This window comes from Melospiza melodia, chromosome 3 (assembly GCF_035770615.1).
Source record: "Melospiza melodia melodia isolate bMelMel2 chromosome 3, bMelMel2.pri, whole genome shotgun sequence".
NCBI classification, from domain to species: domain Eukaryota; kingdom Metazoa; phylum Chordata; class Aves; order Passeriformes; family Passerellidae; genus Melospiza; species Melospiza melodia.
Genome location: NC_086196.1, coordinates 138122284 through 138143807, shown reverse-complemented (window position 1 = coordinate 138143807; position 21524 = coordinate 138122284). Strand labels below are relative to the sequence as shown.

At 43.0% G+C, this 21524-nt stretch overlaps 1 protein-coding gene across 1 annotated transcript in view; it reads right to left on the bottom strand.

The window, feature by feature from the left end:
- The window catches only part of ELP3 (elongator acetyltransferase complex subunit 3), a 420642-nt gene that overhangs the window by 380715 nt on the left and 18403 nt on the right, over positions 1 to 21524 (bottom strand). The window contains exon 6 of the mRNA XM_063153391.1: positions 20543 to 20763. Within this exon, the coding sequence (XP_063009461.1) occupies positions 20543 to 20763 (221 nt within the window). The remainder of the gene's footprint in view (positions 1 to 20542; positions 20764 to 21524) is intronic.

Genomic DNA, 21524 nt, shown 5'->3' with positions numbered 1-21524 from the left:
TTCTGGGGTTCCATGTGGAAAATGAGATTTTTAAGGGACTGATTATTCACAGTTTTGGGTCTGTTCTGGGGATATTTGGGTCTGATTTGCACCTGGAAGTTGTCTCAGGAAAATGAGGTGCAGGAGAGGCTGGAACTGTCACGTGCAGCCTTATCGAACATCAGGCATCAGAAGAAAAAATTTAAAATTATAAATTATTTCTGTATCTCTAAAAATACTGAAATCACAGAAATCGTGGAATTATTTGGTTGTAGGAAGGGGACCTTCAAGATGATCCAATTCCAAGCAGCTGCAGGAACCTCCCACGGGATCAGCTGCTCCTTGGACACTGCCAGGGATCTCTGGGAATTCTCTTCAGCCAGGAATTGCTTCCCAAATCCCATCCAAACCTCTCCAAATCTCTTCTAAAAATCCTGAAATCAAAGAAATCATGGAATGGTTTGGGTGGGGAAAATCATGGAATGGTTTGGGTGGGAAGGGACCATTCCAAGCACCTGCAGGAACCTCCCATGGGATCAGCTGCTCCAGCCTGGCCTTGGACATTTCCAGGGATTTTTGGGAATTTTATCCAGCCAGGAATTGCTTCCCAAATCCCATCCAAACCTCTCCAAATCTCTTCTAAAGATCCTGAAATCACAGAAATCATGGAATGGTTTGGGTGGGGAAAATCATGGAATGGTTTGGGTGGGAAGGGACCATTCCAAGCACCTGCAGGAACCTCCCATGGGATCAGGCTGCTCCTTGGACACTGCCAGGGATCTCTGGGAATTCTCTCCAGCCAGGAATTGCTTCCCAAATCCCATCCAAACCTCTCCAAATCTCTTCTAAAGATCCTGAAATCACAGAAATTGTGGAAATCATGGAATGGTTTGGGTGGGAAGGGACCATTCCAAGCACCTGCAGGAACCTCCCATGGGATCAGCTGCTCCAGCCTGGCCTTGGACATTTCCAGGGATTTTTGGGAATTTTATCCAGCCAGGAATTGCTTCCCAAATCCCATCCAAACCTCTCCAAATCTCTTCTAAAGATCCTGAAATCACAGAAATCATGGAATGGTTTGGGTGGGGAAAATCATGGAATGGTTTGGGTGGGAAGGGACCATTCCAAGCACCTGCAGGAACCTCCCATGGGATCAGGCTGCTCCTTGGACACTGCCAGGGATCTCTGGGAATTCTCTCCAGCCAGGAATTGCTTCCCAAATCCCATCCAAACCTCTCCAAATCTCTTCTAAAGATCCTGAAATCACAGAAATCATGAAAATCGTGGAATGGTTTGGGTGGGAAGGGACCATTGTCCCTCCATGCTTTATCCCAACTCCTCTCCAGCTCTCCTGAGCTCTCCCTGGATCCATTTTTCCCCACAGGAACACCCCAGGCTGGCTCAGGAGCTGCGATCCCAGATTTTCCTGCTTTTCACCCATCCCAGCTCAGGGCTGCACAATCCCAGATTTTCCTGCTTTTCCCCAGGGTGGCTCAGGATCTGCAATCCCAGATTTTCCTGCTTTTCCCCAGGGTGGTTCAGGGCTGCACAATCCCAGATTTTCCTGCTTTTGCCCCAGCCCAGCTCAGGAGCTGCAATCCCAGATTTTCTGGCTTTTCCCCCAGCCTGGCCAAAGAGGTTCAGGGCTGCAATCCCAGGGTTGTTCAGGGCTGCACAATCCCAGATTTTCCTGCTTCCCCCATCCCGGTTCAGGAGGTTCAGGCCTGCACACTGCCAGATTTTCCCGCCTTTCCGCCAACCTGGCTAAAGAGGTTCAGGAGCTGCACACTCCCAGATTTTCCTGCCTTTCCCCCATCCCAGCTCAGGGCTGCAATCCCAGCTTTTTGTGCCTGCACTCCCAGGAGGTTCAGGGCTGCACACTCCCAGATTTTCCTGCTTTTCCCCCAGCCCTGCTCAGGAGCTGCACTCCCAGATTTTCCTGCCTTTCCCCCAGGGTTGTTCAGGGCTGCACAATCCCACATTTTCCTGCTTTTCCCCCAGGGTTGTTCAGGGCTGCACAATCCCAGATTTTTCTGCTTTTCCTCCATCCCAGCTCAGGAGCTGCACTCCCAGATTTTCCTGCTTTTCCCCCAGGGTTGTTCAGGGCTGCACAATCCCACATTTTCCAGCCTTTCCCCCAGGGTTGTTCAGGACTTCACACTCCCAGATTTTCCTGCTTTCCCCCATCCCGGTTCAGGAGGTTCAGGCCTGCACACTCCCAGATTTTCCAGCCTTTCCCCCAGGGTTGTTCAGGAGCTGCACTCCCATATTTTCCAGCCTTTCCCCCAGGGTTGTTCAGGGCCGCACAATCCCAGATTTTTCTGCCTTTCCCCCATCCCAGCTCAGGAGCTGCACAATCCCAGATTTTCCTGCTTTCCCCCAGGGTTGTTCAGGGCTGCACAATCCCAGATTTTCCAGCCTTTCCCCCAGGGTTGTTCAGGACTTCACAATCCCAGATTTTCCTGCTTTCCCCCATCCTGGTTCAGGAGGTTCAGGCCTGCACACTCCCAGATTTTCCTGCCTTTCCGCCAACCTGACTAAAGAGGTTCAGGAGCTGCACACTCCCAGATTTTCCTGCCTTTCCCCCATCCCAGCTCAGGGCTGCAATCCCAGCTTTTTGTGCCTGCACTCCCAGGAGGTTCAGGGCTGCACACTCCCAGATTTTCCTGCTTTTCCCCCAGCCCTGCTCAGGAGCTGCACTCCCAGATTTTCCTGCCTTTCCCCCAGGGTTGTTCAGGGCTGCACAATCCCAGATTTTCCAGCCTTTCTCCCAGGGTTGTTCAGGGCTGCACACTCCCAGATTTTCCTGCCTTTCCCCCAGGGTTGTTCAGGGCTGCACAATCCCAGATTTTCCTGCTTTCCCCCATCCCGGTTCAGGAGGTTCAGGCCTGCACACTGCCAGATTTTCCAGCCTTTCCCCCAGGGTTGTTCAGGAGCTGCACTCCCATATTTTCCAGCCTTTCCCCCAGGGTTGTTCAGGGCCGCACAATCCCAGATTTTTCTGCCTTTCCCCCATCCCAGCTCAGGAGCTGCACTCCCATATTTTCCTGCTTTCCCCCAGGGTTGTTCAGGGCTGCACAATCCCAGATTTTCCTGCTTTCCCCCATCCCGGTTCAGGAGGTTCAGGCCTGCACACTCCCAGATTTTCCAGCCTTTCCCCCAGGGTTGTTCAGGAGCTGCACTCCCATTTTTTCCAGCCTTTCCCCCAGGGTTGTTCAAGGCTGCACAATCCCACATTTTCCAGCCTTTCCCCCAGGGTTGTTCAGGGCTGCACAATCCCACATTTTCCAGCTTTCCCCATCCCCGCTGTTCCCTCATTAGGAGTCCGCTCCCGCCGCTCCCGCCTCTGTGGTGACTCACGGTGGCGGCGGCGGCGCTCAACGAGCCCCGCTCCCCTCATGACTCACGGGTCAGGTGAGAGACGGCAGCGGCAATGAATTCTCATCTGCATCAGGAATTCTCATCTGCATGAGGGTTTTACATCATTTTACACCTTCCCCCTGCCCTCCTTGTCCTCAAAGAGCAAAAAAAAAAAAAAAAAAAAAAAGCCGCAATTTTACACCTTCCTCCTGCCCTCATTGTCCTCGCACAGAGCAAAAGGAGCCGCCATCAGCCCCGCGCTCGGGGCCGTGAGGGGAGCGCGTGAGGGACAAGCAAAAAAATCCATCCGGCGGCGATTTTTTTGTGGAGATTGTGAAATCCTGAATAATTTTAATAATTGCAAAGCTGCTCCTAAGGAAGGGAAGCTTATCAGCGAGCCCACAGCCCGGCCTGACAGGCACCCAGAAATTCTGGAGTGAGAAAAATGAAAACTTCTCACAACTCTCAGAAGCAAAGATCGCCCCTGGCTCCGCAATTCTTTACCCACTCCTCGGCCAAGTCATTTCTCAAGCGCACTCAACCCCCTCGAGCAAAGATTTCTGTCTGAATTCCTGTTTATTCCCCCAAAAGGAAGGCGCTGCAGAAATATTAAAACCCAGGGAATTCATTTCTTTCCTTCCCTCTGGAAGTTTCCCTGTTTATCTTTGTAAAAACCGAAGTTTCGCTTGGTGAGTTTACACATTGATCTGTAAGAAAAGCAGAATTTCGGGAGATTCAGGTATTTCTTTATCCTGTCCCAGTGAGGGAAAGGATCATTTTTATCAGATTAGCTGGCAGCTCAGAGAGCTGATGGAGATGAAGCAGCACAAAATGAAAATTGAGAATGACGTTGATGATAATTGAAAATTGAAAATGACGTTGGCAGTGATGGTCCCTCAGGTCGGTGCGTCAGCTTGGCAGCAGAGCACGGGGTAGGGAGAAAAAGCAGAAATTATGGGGAAAAAAGGGAGAAAATCGGGGCATGGAGAAAGATAGGAGAGTGGAAGTGTCCCTGTGTGTGGAAGGGATGAGTTGAGGTCATTTCCAACACAAACTACATCAGAATTCTGAGATTCCAACCCAAACCATGCCAGGATTCTGAGATTCCAACCCAAACCTCATCAGAATTCTGAGATTCCAACCCAAACCATTCCAGGATTCTGAGATTCCAACCCAAACCCTGCCAGGATTCTGAGATTCCAACCCAAACCATTCCAGAATTCTGAGATTCCAACCCAAACCTCATCAGAATTCTGAGATTCCAACACAAACCCTGCCAGAATTCTGAGATTCCAACCCAAACCCAGCCAGGATTCTGAGATTCCAACCCAAACCACGCCAGGATTCTGAGATTCCAACCCAAACCCTGCCAGGATTCTGAGATTCCAACCCAAACCCTGCCAGGATTCTGAGATTCCAACCCAAACCACATCAGAACTCAGAGATTCCAACCCAAACCTCATCAGAATTCTGAGATTCCAACCCAAACCGTGCCAGGATTCTGAGATTCCAACCCAAACCGTGCCAGGATTCTGAGATTCCAACCCAAACCCTGCCAGGATTCTGAGATTCCAACCCAAACCGTGCCAGGATTCTGAGATTCCAACACAAACCACGCCAGGATTCTGAGATTCCAACCCAAACCGTGCCAGGATTCTGAGATTCCAACCCAAACCACATCAGAATTCCGAGATTCCAACCCAAACCCTGCCAGGATTCTGAGATTCCAACACAAACCATGTCAGGATTCTGAGATTCCAACCCAAACCGTGCCAGGATTCTGAGATTCCAACCCAAAATTCACCAGAATTCTGAGATTCCAACCCAAACCAGGCCAGGATTCTGAGATTCCAACCCAAACCAGGCCAGGATTCTGAGATTCCAACCCAAATTACACCAGAATTCTGACATTCCCACCCAGACCATTCCAGAATTCTGACATTCCCACCCAAACCATTCCAGGATTCTGAGACTCCAACCCAAACCGTGCCAGGATTCTGAGATTCCAACCCAAACCTCATCAGGATTCTGAGATTCCAACCCAAACCGTGCCAGGATTCTGAGATTCCAACCCAAACCGTGCCAGGATTCTGAGATTCCAACCCAAACCACGCCAGGATTCTGAGATTCCAACCCAAACCTCATCAGGATTCTGAGATTCCAACCCAAACCGTGCCAGGATTCTGAGATTCCAACCCAAACCGTGCCAGGATTCTGAGATTCCAACCCAAACCACGCCAGGATTCTGAGATTACAACCCAAACTGTGCCAGGATTCTGAGATTCCAACCCAAACCATGCCAGGATTCTGAGATTCCAACCCAAACCGTGCCAGGATTCTGAGATTCCAACCGAAACTACAACAGAATTCTGAGATTCCAACCCAAAATTCATCAGAATTCTGAGATTCCAACCCAAACCACATCAGGATTCTGAGATTCCAACCCAAAATTCACCAGAATTCTGAGATTCCAACTCAAACCGTGCCAGGATTCTGAGATTCCAACCCAAACCACATCAGGATTCTGAGATTCCAACCCAAACCCTGCCAGAATTCTGAGATTCCAACCCAAACCACATCAGAATTCCGAGATTCCAACCCAAACCGTGCCAGGATTCTGAGATTCCAACCCAAACCACATCAGAATTCCGAGATTCCAACCCAAACCCTGCCAGGATTCTGAGATTCCAACCCAAAACACATCAGGATTCTGAGATTCCAACCCAAACCCTGCCAGGATTCTGAGATTCCAACCCAAACCACATCAGAATTCTGAGATTCCAACCCAAACCCTGCCAGGATTCTGAGATTCCAACCCAAACCCTGCCAGGATTCTGAGATTCCAACCCAAACTGTGCCAGAATTCTGAGATTCCAACCCAAACCCAGCCAGGATTCTGAGATTCCAACCCAAACCACATCAGAATTCCGAGATTCCAACCCAAACCCTGCCAGGATTCTGAGATTCCAACCCAAAACACATCAGGATTCTGAGATTCCAACCCAAACCGTGCCAGGATTCTGAGATTCCAACCCAAACCGTGCCAGGACTCTGAGATTCCAACCCAAACCACTCCAGAATTCTGAGATTCCAACCCAAACCGTGCCAGGATTCTGAGATTCCAACCCAAACCGTGCCAGGTTTCTGAGATTCCAACCCAAACCGTGCCAGGATTCTGAGATTCCAACACAAACCACGCCAGGATTCTGAGATTCCAACACAAACCAGTCCAGAATTCTGAGATTCCAACCCAAACCACATCAGAATTCTGAGATTCCAACCCAAACCGTGCCAGGATTCTGAGATTCCAACCCAAACCACGCCAGGATTCTGAGATTCCAACCCAAACCAGGCCAGGATTCTGAGATTCCAACCCAAAATTCACCAGAATTCTGAGATTCCAACCCAAACCTCATCAGAATTCTGAGATTCCAACCCAAACCGTGCCAGAATTCTGAGATTCCAACCCAAACCGTGCCAGAATTCTGAGATTCCAACCCAAACCTCATCAGAATTCTGAGATTCCAACCCAAACCACTCCAGAATTCTGAGATTCCAACCCAAACCGTGCCAGGACTCTGAGATTCTCCCAAGTCTCAAGATCCTGTCCCACATGAACAAAATCTCCTTACAAAATCGAAATTGAAATAAAGATTTGGCCAAGAAATGAATCCTGCAGATCCCACTGAGACCCCAACAGGGAAAAGCCCTCAGAACTCCTCAGCCATGGGAGTGGTGCCAAAAATCCAAATTTCCAAGGAAAAATCTCCCTGTGCAGGAGATCTGACCATCCCACAACTCCACAATTTTAAACCTGTACAAAATTTACATTTCATCTGTAATTTCAGGGTTTTTCCCTGCTGCCTGTTCGGTGCTCCTCCACATTCCTGTTTCCATCCAGGAGTGACCAGGATGGCACCAACCTGGCTCGAGGGCCTTTCCCAATGAAGGAATCCCTGCACAAAATCGAAATTTATTTAAAGATTTGGCCAAGAAATAAATCCTTTCAGATCCCAACAGGGAAAAGCCCTCAGAGCTCCTCCGCCATGGGAGTGGCGCCAAAAATCCCCACAGCAGCCCCTGGACGGGGAGAATTTCCAAGGAAAAATCTTGGAAAAATCTCCAAGGAAATTCCCATTTCTCCAAGGAAATCCAGATCTCCCAATCTCCATTTGTCATTCTTAAGGAATCTCTGAATAAAACCTGAATTGAAATAAAGATTTGGCCAAGAAATGAATCCTGCAGATCCCACTGAGATCCCAACAGGGAAAAGCCCTCAGAGCTCTTCAGTCCTGACAGTGGTGCCAAAAATCCAAATTTCCAAGGAAAAATCTCCCTGTGCAGGAGATTTCACCATCCCCAAAATTTCCAATTTTAAAGCTGTAAAAAATCCAGTTTTATCTCTAATTCAGTGGATTTTTTCCCCCTGGAGGAGCTGAATCCTGGCCACAAACAGAAATAAATTCCAGCCCTCCCAATGCAACTCCAGCAACTCCCACAGAGTGGTTTTTATAGTAAAAATATATTTTAACAAAATATAAACCTTGATTTTCATCTTAAAAATATAAACCTTGATTTTTATATAAAAAATATAAACCTTATATTAAATATAGAAACCTTGATTTTTATGTTATAAACATAAACCTTGATTTTCATGTTGAAAATATAAATCTTATGTTAAAAATATAAACCTTATGTTAAAAATTTACACCTCGATTTTTATATTAAAAATATAAACCTTGATTTTGATAATAAAAATATAAACCTTGATTTCCATGTTAAAAATTATAACCTTGATTTTTATATTAAAAATATAAACCTTGATTTTGATATTAAAAATATAAACCTTGATTTCCATGTTAAAAATTTAAACCTTGATTTTTATATTAAAAATATAAACCTTGATTTTGATATTAAAAATATAAACCTTGATTTCCATGTTAAAAATATAAACCTTATGTTAAAAATACAAACCTTGATTTTGATGTTAAAAATATAAAACTTAATTTTCATGTTAAAAATATAAACCTTCTATTAAAAATATAAGCCTTAATTTTGATATTAAAAATATAAACCTTGATTTCGATGTTAAAAATATAAACCTTATGTTAAAAATATAAACCTTATGTTAAAAATTTAAACCTTTTTATATTAAAAATATAACCCTGGATTTTGATATTAAAAAAATAAACCTTGATTTCCATGTTAAAAATTTAAACCTTGATTTTTATATTAAAAACATAAACCTTGATTTTCATGTTAAAAATATAAACCTTGATTTTCATGTTAAAAATATAAACCTTATATTAAAAATATAAGCCTCGATTTTTATATTAAAAATATAAACCTTCTATTAAAAATATAAGCCTTAATTTTTATATTAAAAATATAAACCTTGATTTCGATGTTAAAAATATAAACCTTATGTTAAAAATATAAACCTTATGTTAAAAATTTAAACCTTGATTTTTATAATAAAAATATAAACCTTAATTTTTATATTAAAAATATAAACCTTAATTTTCATGTTAAAAATATAAACCTTCTATTAAAAATATAAGCCTTAATTTTGATATTAAAAATATAAACCTTGATTTTGATGTTAAAAATATAAATCTTATGTTAAAAATATAAACCTTATGTTAAAAATTTAAACCATGATTTTTATATTAAAAGTATAAACCTTAATTTCGATGTTAAAAATATAAACCTTGATTTTCATGTTAAAACTATAAACCTTGATTTTGATGTTAAAAATAGAAATTTTGATATTTATCTGCTGAGGAACCCCCAGTGATTTTTTTTCTCCCGGTGTCGCTTTGCCTTTAAAACATAAAAATTAAATATTTTTTTTTTCCCTTTCTTATCTGCCCAGCAGCTTGAAAAATGATTTTAGGCTCAATAAAATCAGCAAAAACACCTGCAACAGCAGAAAAAAAAAAAATAAATAAAAGATAAAATAAAATATGGACTTGCCAGAGCATGAATCACTGCAAGGATGTGAATGAGCTCCCTGAGGAGCCGTGTCCTTCACAAAGTCTTTTTCCAACTTATTTTTTATTTTATTTCGATCAAATCCCACTTGCGAAGAGCAGCGGGGGATTTTTGTTGGGTTTTTTGAGCGAGAAAAAGTGGGAGGAAAAAAAAGAAATAAATGAAAGAAATAATGAAAGAAATCAAAGAAATCACAGGAGCTCAAGGGTTTGGGGAAAATTGGAATGAAGTCGCAGCTTTGAAATACAAAAAATTGGATTTAAAATAATTTCTGGTGGAAATGATTTTATATTAAAAATATTTTATATTAAAAATATTTATATTAAAAATATATTAAAAATATGAAAGTTTTGGGTCGGCATAAAATGATGTGAATGAGCTCCCTGAGGAGCCGTGTCCTTCACAAAGTCTTTTTCCAACTTATTTTTTATTTTATTTTGATCAAATCCCACTTGGGAAGAGCAGCGGGGGATTTTTGTTGGGTTTTTTGAGCGAGAAAAAGTGGGAGGAAAAAAAAGAAATAAATGAAAGAAATCAAAGAAATCAAAGAAATCAAAGGAGCTCAAGGGTTTGGCGCCCTCCAGTGGGAAATTGGAATGAAGTCGCAGCTTTGGAATACAAAAAATTGGATTTAAAATCATGTCTGGTGGAAATGATGGATTTAAAATAATTTAATTTAGAGGTGAGAGCTCTAAAATCAGATTTTTTGGGGTTTTTTTTGGGTATTTTTGGGGGTTTTGGGGTTTTTTGGGGGGGCTTTTTTAGGTATTTTGGGGGTTTTTTTGGGTTTTTTGGGGTATTTTTTGGGGGTTTTTGGGGGTTTTTTTGGGTTTTTTTTTTAAGCTATTTTTGGGGGGTTTTTTGGGGTTTTTTTTTTGGTTTTTTTTAGCTATTTTTGGGGTTTTTTTTGGTTTTTTTTAGCTATTTTTGGGGGGTTTTTGGGGGTTTTTTTTTGGGTATTTTTGGGGTTTTTTTTGGTGTTTTTTTTTAGCTATTTTTGGGGGGTTTTTGGGGGTTTTTTTTTGGTTTTTTGGGGTATTTTTTTGTTGGAATCCATAAGGTTAGAGGATTTTTAGGAAATGGTTAAAAGAAGTTTGTAGGATGGAAGATCCAGGAGTAACAGAAATTATTCCACGTGACGTGAAGGCGTGACAGAGGACGGGCAGAGCATGAAAGCAAGGCTGCTTCAACAGACCAGGGAAAAGTTAAAATTCTTGTGATTTTGAAAGGAACGCTTGATAAAAATCTGATTTTAGAGCTCTCACCTCTAAATTAAATTATTTTAAATCCATCATTTCCACCAGAAATGATTTTAAATCCAATTTTTTCTATTTCAAAGCTGCGACTTCATTCCAATTTCCCACTGGAGGGCGCCAAACCCTTGAGCTCCTTTGATTTCTTTCATTTCTTTCATTTATTTCTTTTTTTTCCTCCCACTTTTTCTCGCTCAAAAAACCCAACAAAAATCCCCCGCTGCTCTTCGCAAGTGGGATTTGATCGAAATAAAATAAAAAATAAGTTGGAAAAGGACTTTGTGAAGGACACGGCTCCTCAGGGAGCTCATTCACATCATTTTATGCCTACCCAAAACTTTTAAAATCATTTCCACCAGAAATGATTTTAAATCCAATTTTTTGTATTCCAAAGCTGCGACTTCATTCCAATTTTCCCCAAACCCTTGAGCTCCTTTGATTTCTTTGATTTCTTTCATTATTTCTTTGATCTCTTTCTTTTTTTTCCTCCCACTTTTTCTCGCTCAAAAAACCCAACAAAAATCCCCCGCTGCTCTTCGCAAGTGGGATTTGATCGAAATAAAATAAAAAATAAGTTGGAAAAAGACTTTGTGAAGGACACGGCTCCTCAGGGAGCTCATTCACATCATTTTATGCCTACCCAAAACTTTTAAAATCATTTCCACCAGAGATGATTTTAAATCCAATTTTTTGTATTTCAAAGCTGCGACTTCATTCCAATTTTCCCCAAACCCTTGAGCTCCTTTGATTTCTTTGATTTCTTTCATTATTTCTTTGATCTCTTTCTTTTTTTTCCTCCCACTTTTTCTCGCTCAAAAAACCCAACAAAAATCCCCCGCTGCTCTTCGCAAGTGGGATTTGATCGAAATAAAATAAAAAATAAGTCGGAAAAAGACTTTGTGAAGGACACGGCTCCTCAGGGAGCTCATTCACATCATTTTATGCCGACCCAAAACTTGGGAGTTTTGTTATCATTGCAGAAAAGTTTCCCAAGCTGCAGATGTGACAAATCACATCAGGCCTCTGTGGAATTGCCTTTGGGAGGGCAACAAGGTGATTTAATGTTTATTTTTAGGAGGTCAGCACGAACAGAGCTCTGTTCTTTGCCTCCTATGAACCAGGCTTTGTTTTATAAGATTATATAGAAATCCAAAATATGCAAGGCTCGATCGTCGTGATATAAAAGATTTGCGACAAGCTTTGAAAGAAAGTGGATTTTCTTCTCCCTATTTTAACAGTGTGTTGAAAAACACTTTTAACTCTTCTGATTTAGTTCCTGCTGATTGCAGGAATGTGGCTTCTCTGATTTTAACCAATTCACAGCTCCTACTATGGGAATTACGATGGAAAAAAGTACTTAGCAAGGTGGTTGGAGGATATGCAAATACTTTATAATATATACATATTATAATATATAACATTTACATATAATATAATACAAATAGATTATGCCAATCTAGATGTTGCTCAATTAGGGGGTGATTCCCCTCACAACAGCCCTGAAAATGAAGCAGCTGAACTGCCCAGGCCTGTGTGAACAGATATTAAAAATGCTGCTAAAAAAGCCTTGCTTTCATTTGAGCCTGCTGGCTCTCATTTTAACTCTTATCCACTGATCAAATAAAATGAAACTGAATCTTATGGTTCTTTTTTAGATAAATTAATTCAAGCAGTGTCCAGATGAACAAGCCCGCTCTTACATCATTCAAAATCTTGCTTCTGTAAACGCTAATGATGAACGGAGAAAAATTATTTTAGTTTTGCCTGATCAGCCTGCAACAATCACACAGATGCTAACAGCTCGCAGTAAACTTAGGAGTTTGCTGCAAATTCACAGGTCAATGCTTTGGAAAAGAACACTGGAACGCGATTTGACACGACGAATGGATAAAATTGAAAAGCTTTCAGAAAAACAAGAAAAACGTTGAGAAAATTCTGTTCATGCCGTACAAACAAACCCTAATGAAAAGCCTGTCTGCTTTGGTTGTTATTACCGCGCCCGAGTGGGCGCTGCTGGTGACAGAGAGACGGTGAATCTTGTTTCTTGATCAGAAGGCTGATTTATTACGATATTATATATAATACATTATTACTACACTAATTAGAATATAGAGAGAGGTTTGCAGAGCAGCTAAGCTGGCTAAGAATAGACAGAAAGAATCCACAACAAAGTTGAGTTCAAGGACTCAGGCCCCTGGCTTGCACTGGTGATTGGCCCTTAATTATAAACATCGGAAATGAGCCAATCAAGGTGTCCCTGTTATTATAAACACAGGAAATGAGCCAATCAAGGTGTCCCTGTTGTTATTATAAACACAGGAAATGAGCCAATCAAGGTGTCCCTGTTGTTATTATAAACACAGGAAATGAGCCAATCAAGGTGTCCCTGTTATTATAAACACAGGAAATGAGCCAATCAAGGTGTTCCTGTTGTTATTATAAACACAGGAAATGAGCCAATCAAGGTGTTCCTGTTGTTATTATAAACACAGGAAATGAACCAATCAAGGTGTCCCTGTTATTATAAACACAGGAAATGAGCCAATCAAGGTGTCCCTGTTATTATAAACACAGAAAATGAGCCAATCAAGGTGTCCCTGTTGTTATTATAAACACAGGAAATGAGCCAATCAAGGTGTCCCTGTTATTATAAACACAGGAAATGCGCCAATCAAGGTGTTCCTGTTGTTATTATAAACACAGGAAATGAGCCAATCAAGGTGTCCCTGTTGTTATTATAAACACAGGAAATGAGCCAATCAAGGTGTTCCTGTTATTATAAACACAGGAAATGAGCCAATCAAGGTGTTCCTGTTGTTATTATAAACACAGGAAATGAGCCAATCAAGGTGTCCCTGTTGTTATTATAAACACAGGAAATGAGCCAATCAAGGTGTTCCTGTTATTATAAACACCGGAAATGAGCCAATCAAGGTGTTCCTGTTGTTATTATAAACACAGGAAATGAGCCAATCAAGGTGTCCCTGTTGTTATTATAAACACAGGAAATGAGCCAATCAAGGTGTCCCTGTTATTATAAACACAGGAAATGAGCCAATCAAGGCATTCCTGTTATTATAAACACAGGAAATGAGCCAATCAAGGTGTCCCTGTTGTTATTATAAACACAGGAAATGAGCCAATCAAGGTGTTCCTGTTGTTATTATAAACACAGGAAATGAGCCAATCAAGGTGTTCCTGTTATTATTATAAACACAGGAAATGAGCCAATCAAGGCGTCCCTGTTATTATAAACACAGGAAATGAGCCAATCAAGGTGTCCCTGTTGATATTATAAACACAGGAAATGAGCCAATCAAGGTGTTCCTGTTATTATAAACACAGGAAATGAGCCAATCAAGGTGTTCCTGTTGTTATTATAAACACAGGAAATGAGCCAATCAAGGTGTCCCTGTTGTTATTATAAACACAGGAAATGAGCCAATCAAGGTGTCCCTGTTATTATAAACACAGGAAATGAGCCAATTAAGGCGTCCCTGTTGATATTATAAACACAGGAAATGAGCCAATCAAGGTGTCCCTGTTGTTATTATAAACACAGGAAATGAGCCAATCAAGGTGTTCCTGTTGTTATTATAAACACAGGAAATGAGCCAATCAAGGTGTCCCTGTTGTTATTATAAACACAGGAAATGAGCCAATCAAGGTGTTCCTGTTGTTATTATAAACACAGGAAATGAGCCAATCAAGGTGTCCCTGTTATTATTATAAACACAGGAAATGAGCCAATCAAGGCATCCCTGTTATTATAAACACAGGAAATGAGCCAATCAAGGTGTCCCTGTTGATATTATAAACACAGGAAATGAGCCAATCAAGGTGTCCCTGTTGTTATTATAAACACAGGAAATGAGCCAATCCAGGCGTCCCTGTTATTATAAACACAGGAAATGAGCCAATCAAGGTGTCCCTGTTGTTATTATAAACACAGGAAATGAGCCAATCAAGGTGTTCCTGTTGTTATTATAAACACAGGAAATGAGCCAATCAAGGTGTCCCTGTTGTTATTATAAACACAGGAAATGAGCCAATCAAGGTGTCCCTGTTATTATAAACACAGGAAATGAGCCAATCAAGGCGTCCCTGTTATTATAAACACAGGAAATGAGCCAATCAAGGTGTCCCTGTTGTTATTATAAACACAGGAAATGAGCCAATCCAGGTGTTCCTGTTGTTATTATAAACACAGGAAATGAGCCAATCAAGGTGTCCCTGTTGTTATTATAAACACAGGAAATGAGCCAATCAAGGTGTTCCTGTTGTTATTATAAACACAGGAAATGAGCCAATCAAGGTGTCCCTGTTATTATTATAAACACAGGAAATGAGCCAATCAAGGTGTTCCTGTTGTTATTATAAACACAGGAAATGAGCCAATTAAGGTGTCCCTGTTGTTATTATAAACACAGGAAATGAGCCAATCAAGGTGTCCCTGTTATTATAAACACAGGAAATGAGCCAATCAAGGTGTCCCTGTTGTTATTATAAACACAGGAAATGAGCCAATCCAGGCGTCCCTGTTATTATAAACACAGGAAATGAGCCAATCAAGGTGTCCCTGTTGTTATTATAAACACAGGAAATGAGCCAATCAAGGTGTCCCTGTTGTTATTATAAACACAGGAAATGAGCCAATCAAGGCGTCCCTGTTGTTATTATAAACACAGGAAATGAGCCAATCAAGGCGTTCCTGTTGTTATTATAAACATAGGAAATGAGCCAATCAAGGTGTCCCTGTTGGTATTATAAACACAGGAAATGAGCCAATCAAGGTGTCCCTGTTGTTATTATAAACACAGGAAATGAGCCAATCAAGGCGTCCCTGTTGTAATTATAAACACAGGAAATGAGCCAATCAAGGTGTCCCTGTTGCATTCCCCAGCAGCTGATAATAATTGTTTGCCTTGTCTTCCGGAGCCTCTGGCCTCCCGAAGACGCAGAAATCCGAAAGAAAGGATTTCTGTGGAGAAATGTCTGTGGCAAGAGGAGAGTTCAGGATGTGAATCCCCCCCTGCCCGGCACTGAGGGGATTTCTGTGGAGAAATGTCTGCGACAGGTTGTGGAAAACTAAAGCACCTTAAAAAAGATTGTTGTGGGACATCAAATCAAATTTCTATTTGCCCTGGATGCCGGAAAAGAAAGCATCTTGCTAAATTCTGTCACTGACTATTTGACATCAATGGCAACCCTCTGTCGTTCACCCTCAGAAACGGCGCATGCCACCGGCGCAGACACAGCTCTGGTACCCACTCGCTGTTGTAAACTCCCTTCCTTCCCCAGGTGTGCCTCCACCTCTGTTCCCCTTCCCCAGGTGTGCCCGTGCCTCTCTCCCTTCCCCAGGTGTGCCTGTGCCTCTCTCCCTTCCCCAGGTGTGCCTGTGCCTCTCTCCCTTCCCCAGGTGTGCCCGTGCCTCTCTCCCTTCCCCAGGTGTGCCTGTGCCTCTCTCCCTTCCCCAGGTGTGCCTGTGCCTCTCTCCCTTCCCCAGGTGTGCCTGTGCCTCTCTCCCTTCCCCAGGTGTGCCCGTGCCTCTCTCCCTTCCCCAGGTGTGCCTCCACCTCTGTTCCCCTTCCCCAGGTGTGCCTGTGCCTCTCTCCCCTTCCCCAGGTGTGCCCGTGCCTCTCTCCCTTCCCCAGGTGTGCCTGTGCCTCTCTCCCTTCCCCAGGTGTGCCTGTGCCTCTCTCCCTTCCCCAGGTGTGCCTCCACCTCTCTCCCTTCCCCAGGTGTGCCTGTGCCTCTCTCCCTTCCCCAGGTGTGCCCGTGCCTCTCTCCCTTCCCCAGGTGTGCCCGTGCCTCTCTCCCCTCCCCAGGTGTGCCTGTGCCTCTCTCCCCTCCCCAGGTGTGCCTGTGCCTCTCTCCCTTCCCCAGGTGTGCCTGTGCCTCTCTCCCTTCCCCAGGTGTGCCCGTGCCTCTCTCCCTTCCCCAGGTGTGCCTGTGCCTCTCTCCCTCCCCCAGGTGTGCCTGTGCCTCTCTCCCTTCCCCAGGTGTGCCCGTGCCTCTCTCCCTCCCCCAGGTGTGCCTGTGCCTCTCTCCCTTCCCCAGGTGTGCCCGTGCCTCTCTCCCTTCCCCAGGTGTGCCCGTGCCTCTCTCCCTTCCCCAGGTGTGCCTGTGCCTCTCTCCCCTCCCCAGGTGTGCCTGTGCCTCTCTCCCCTCCCCAGGTGTGCCTGTGCCTCTCTCCCTTCCCCAGGTGTGCCTGTGCCTCTCTCCCTTCCCCAGGTGTGCCCGTGCCTCTCTCCCTTCCCCAGGTGTGCCCGTGCCTCTCTCCCTCCCCCAGGTGTGCCTGTGCCTCTCTCCCTTCCCCAGGTGTGCCCGTGCCTCTCTCCCTCCCCCAGGTGTGCCTGTGCCTCTCTCCCTTCCCCAGGTGTGCCCGTGCCTCTCTCCCTTCCCCAGGTGTGCCCGTGCCTCTCTCCCCTCCCCAGGTGTGCCTGTGCCTCTCTCCCTTCCCCAGGTGTGCCTGTGCCTCTCTCCCTTCCCCAGGTGTGCCCGTGCCTCTCTCCCTTCCCCAGGTGTGCCCGTGCCTCTCTCCCTTCCCCAGGTGTGCCTGTGCCTCTCTCCCTTCCCCAGGTGTGCCTGTGCCTCTCTCCCTTCCCCAGTTGTGCCCGTGCCTCTCTCCCTTCCCCAGGTGTGCCCGTGCCTCTCTCCCTTCCCCAGGTGTGCCTGTGCCTCTCTCCCTTCCCCAGGTGTGCCCGTGCCTCTCTCCCTTCCCCAGGTGTGCCTGTGCCTCTCTCCCTTCCCCCTCGCCCCCATGCTGAGTGAGTCCTGTCAATCAGGTTTAACATCCCAGCAAGGCCTCCTGTGGTTGGTCGAGTTCAAAGGACGCCCCTCATGCCCAGAGCTCATTGGCCTGTCTGGGTGTCATCCCCCCCTGAGACCCCGCCCCTCTCACCTGGTTGGTGCTCACCTGTCCCCTCCCCTCCCCTGTCCCTGAGCTTAAAAAGGTGATCAGAGCATGCGGGGGGATTCTGTTGGAGCAGCTGCTCACGTTCAGACCTCTGTAACCATGGAATGAACCTCTGGACATTAAACCCTCCAGCAGAATCCTCTCCTTTTCTCTTCACCATCACCTGAAGTTCTCCTCCTGAGGTAAACGGGGTTCCAACAAGCCTGGCCTTGATCAGTGCCCAGCTGCAACCTCCAGCAAGCCAAGGTGTCTCTGGGGTGACACACCACAGCTGCTGCCTCTGGCCCGGCAGCGAGGGCCAGACCGGCCCGGGCACAATCCAACTGTAATATTTGGATTCTTAAACCTCTGGACATTAAACCCTCCAGCAGAATCCTCTCATTTTCTCTTCACCGTCACCTGAAGTTCTCCTCCTGAGGTAAACGGGGTTCCTAACAAGCCTGGCCTTGTTCAGTGCCCAGCTGCAACCTCCAGCAAGCCAAGGTGTCTCTGGGGTGACACAGCACAGCAGCGAGGGCCAGACTGGGCCTGGCACAATCTCACTGGTCATGTTGGGATTCTTAAACCTCTGGACATTAAACCCTCCAGCAGAATCCTCTCCTTTTTCTCTTCACCATTGCCTGAAGCTCTCCTCCTGCCATCTCCAGCAAGCCAAGGTGTCTCTGGGGTGACACAGCACAGCAGCGAGGGCCAGACTGGGCCTGGCACAATCCAATTGGTCATGTTGGGATTCCTATTCCAACACCCACTGGCAATGGGTGAATATTCCCCCTGAGCTGGTCACGTCACAAAATGATTGTCACGTGTAAAAATTCCAACCAAAGTGACTTTCTACCTGTCACAGGATGTGATTGTCGTGATGTATATAACCTACTCATGTCTTGTTGTACAAGTCTGGTCCTCAGTTCACAGCAATTTCCAAGATTCAAGATTCTACTACTGCATAAATGATCTGCTCATCACAACTTCAACAGAATCACAGAATCACAGAAATTGTAGGCTGGAGGAGACCTGTGAGATCATCAAGTCCAACCCATTTCTAACACCTCAACTGGATCATGGCAGCAGGCGCCACATCCAGTGTTTGTCAACGCAGACAGAGATGCAGCAAAGCTGTGCTGGTGTCGGGACTGAAATCCAAAAAGCTGGACTCGACATTTCTACAGCCAAACTCCAAAAATGCAACAAAGATTCAAGACTGAGACATCAACTCTGCAAAGACGACCATCAACTCTTCAAACAAAGAAAACCTCATCACCGGACTTTAAATGCAGTTTGAGTTTTCAGCTTTTCCCTCAGCCTCTTAATTTGGGCACAGATTTTGCTAACGTTGCTAATGCTGATGTTCAATTTTAAAAGATGTTGGGGATGAAACTTTACATTGTTTGTTTTCCTGTCTTTTTACAACTTTGCAATACAGAACGAATCCAGGTCGTGTTTCTCACGTTAGGGTATTCCTGTTTCCGCACTCACCTTCTCTGGGGTCTTCCCTTGTGGGAAGGGAAGCAAAAATTCAGGAATTGTTTTCAAACCTGAGAGCCTCAGGGACCTTATTGGAGCTGTGCCCAGGGCACGGCGCAGGTTCCTGACGTATTTATTACATTACAAATGCACAATTTCATAAAATTTAAACTGTATACTTATAAATATAAAAATAAATAATATCAATTTGGAATTATTTCCCACCTGGCAGCCTCAGCCACGTTGTTGGAGCTGTACCCAGGGGACGGTGCAGGTTCCTGACGTATTTATTACATTATAAATGCACAATTTCATAAAATTTAAACTGTATATTTATAAATATAAAAGTAAATAATACAAATTTGGAATTATTTCCCACCTGACAGCCTCGGCCACGCTGTTGGAGCTGTACCCAGGGGACGGCGCAGGTTCCTGACGTATTTATTACATTACAAATGCACAATTTCATAAAATTGAAACTGTATATTTATAAATATAAAAATAAATAATATCAATTTGGAATTATTTCCCACCTGGCAGCCTCAGCCACATTGTTGGAGCTGTGCACAGGGCACGGTGCAGGTGTGAATGCACAATTTCATGAATAATTTCCATTGTATATTCATAAATATGGTATATTTACAGGGTATGTTTATAAACAAATATAAAATGGACAAATAAATAATTTAAATTTTCAATATTTCCCTCCTGACAGCCTCAGGGACCTTATTGCAGGTGTGCCCAGATAAGGCATGGTGGAGGTTCCTGATGCATTTATTCAATTATAAATGCACAATTTCATGAATAATTTCCACTGTGTATTTATAAATACAGTATATTTACATGGTATATTTATAAATAAATATAAAATAGATCAATAAATAATTGAAATTTTCAATATTTCCCTCCTGGCAGCCTCAGGGCCGTTATTGGAGGTGTGCACACACAGGGCACGGTGCAGGTGTGAATGCACAATTTCATAAATAATTTCCATTGTGTATTTATAAATATGATATAATTACATGGTATATTTATAAATAAATATAAAATGGACAAATAAATAATTTAAATTTTCAATATTTCCCACCTGGCAGCCTCAGGGACGTTATTTGAGGTGTGCCCAGATAAGGCATGGTGGAGGTTCCTGATGCATTTATTCAATTATAAATGCACAATTTCATGAATAATTTCCACTGTGTATTTATAAATACGGTATATTTACATGGTATATTTATAAATAAATATAAAATAGATCAATAAATAATTTAAATTATAAATATTTCCCTCCTGACAGCCTCAGGGACGTTACTGGAGCTGTGCCCGGGGCATGGTGCAGGTGTGAATGCACAATTTCATGAATAATTTCCATTGTATATTCCTAAATACGGTATATTTACGTGGTATATTTATAAATAAATATAAAATAAATCAATAAATAATTGAAATTATAAATATTTCCCACCTGGCAGCCTCAGCCACGTTGTTGGAGCTGTGCACACACAGGGCACGGTGCAGGTGTGAATGCACAATTTCATGAATAATTTCCATGGTATATTCATAAATATGGTATATTTACAGGATATATTTATAAATAAATATAAAATAGATCAATAAATAATTGAAATGATAAATAATTTCCCACCTGACAGCCTCGGCCACGCTGTTGGAGGTGTGCCCGGACAGGGCGTCGTGGAGGTTCCTGATGAAGAAATCTCGGTAATCCTCGGGCAGGGCCATGAACGTCCCTCCCATCACGATGAATTCCACCTTGTCCACGCTGTGCCCCAGCTGCTGCAGCTGGAAATTAAAAATATAACAAAAAAAATTCAAATTATTTCAAAAAAATTCAAATTATTACAGGAAAAATGAAAAAAATCGCACAAAAATTCAAATTCTCGCTCCCATCACGATGAATTCAACCCTGTCCACGCTGTGCCCCAGCTGCTGCAGCTGGAAATGAAATAAAATAAAATAAAATAAAATAAAATAAAATAAAATAAAATAAAATAAAATAAAATAATTACAGGAAAAATTCAAATTATTAAAGAAAAAATTCAAATTATTACAGGAAAAATTCAAATTCTCGCTGCCATCACGATGAATTCAACCTTGTCCACGCTGTGCCCCAGCTGCTGCAGCTGGAAATTAAAAATATAAGAAAAAAATTAAAATTATTACAAAAAAATTAAAATTATTACAAAAAAATTAAAATTATTACAAAAAAATTCAAATTATTAGAGGAAAAATGAAAAAATCGCACAAAAATTCAAATTCTCGCTGCCATCACGATGAATTCAACCTTGTCCACGCTGTGCCCCAGCTGCTGCAGCTGGAAATTAAAATAAAATAAAATAAAATAAAAATTATTACAAAAAAAATCAAATTATTACAGGAAAAATGGAAAAAAAATCGCACAAAAATTCAAATTCTCACTGCCATCACGATGAATTCCACCTTGTCCACGCTGTGCCCCAGCTGCTGCAGCTGGAAATTAAAATAAAATAAAATAAAATAAAAATTATTACAAAAAAATTCAAATTATTACCAAAAAATTCAAA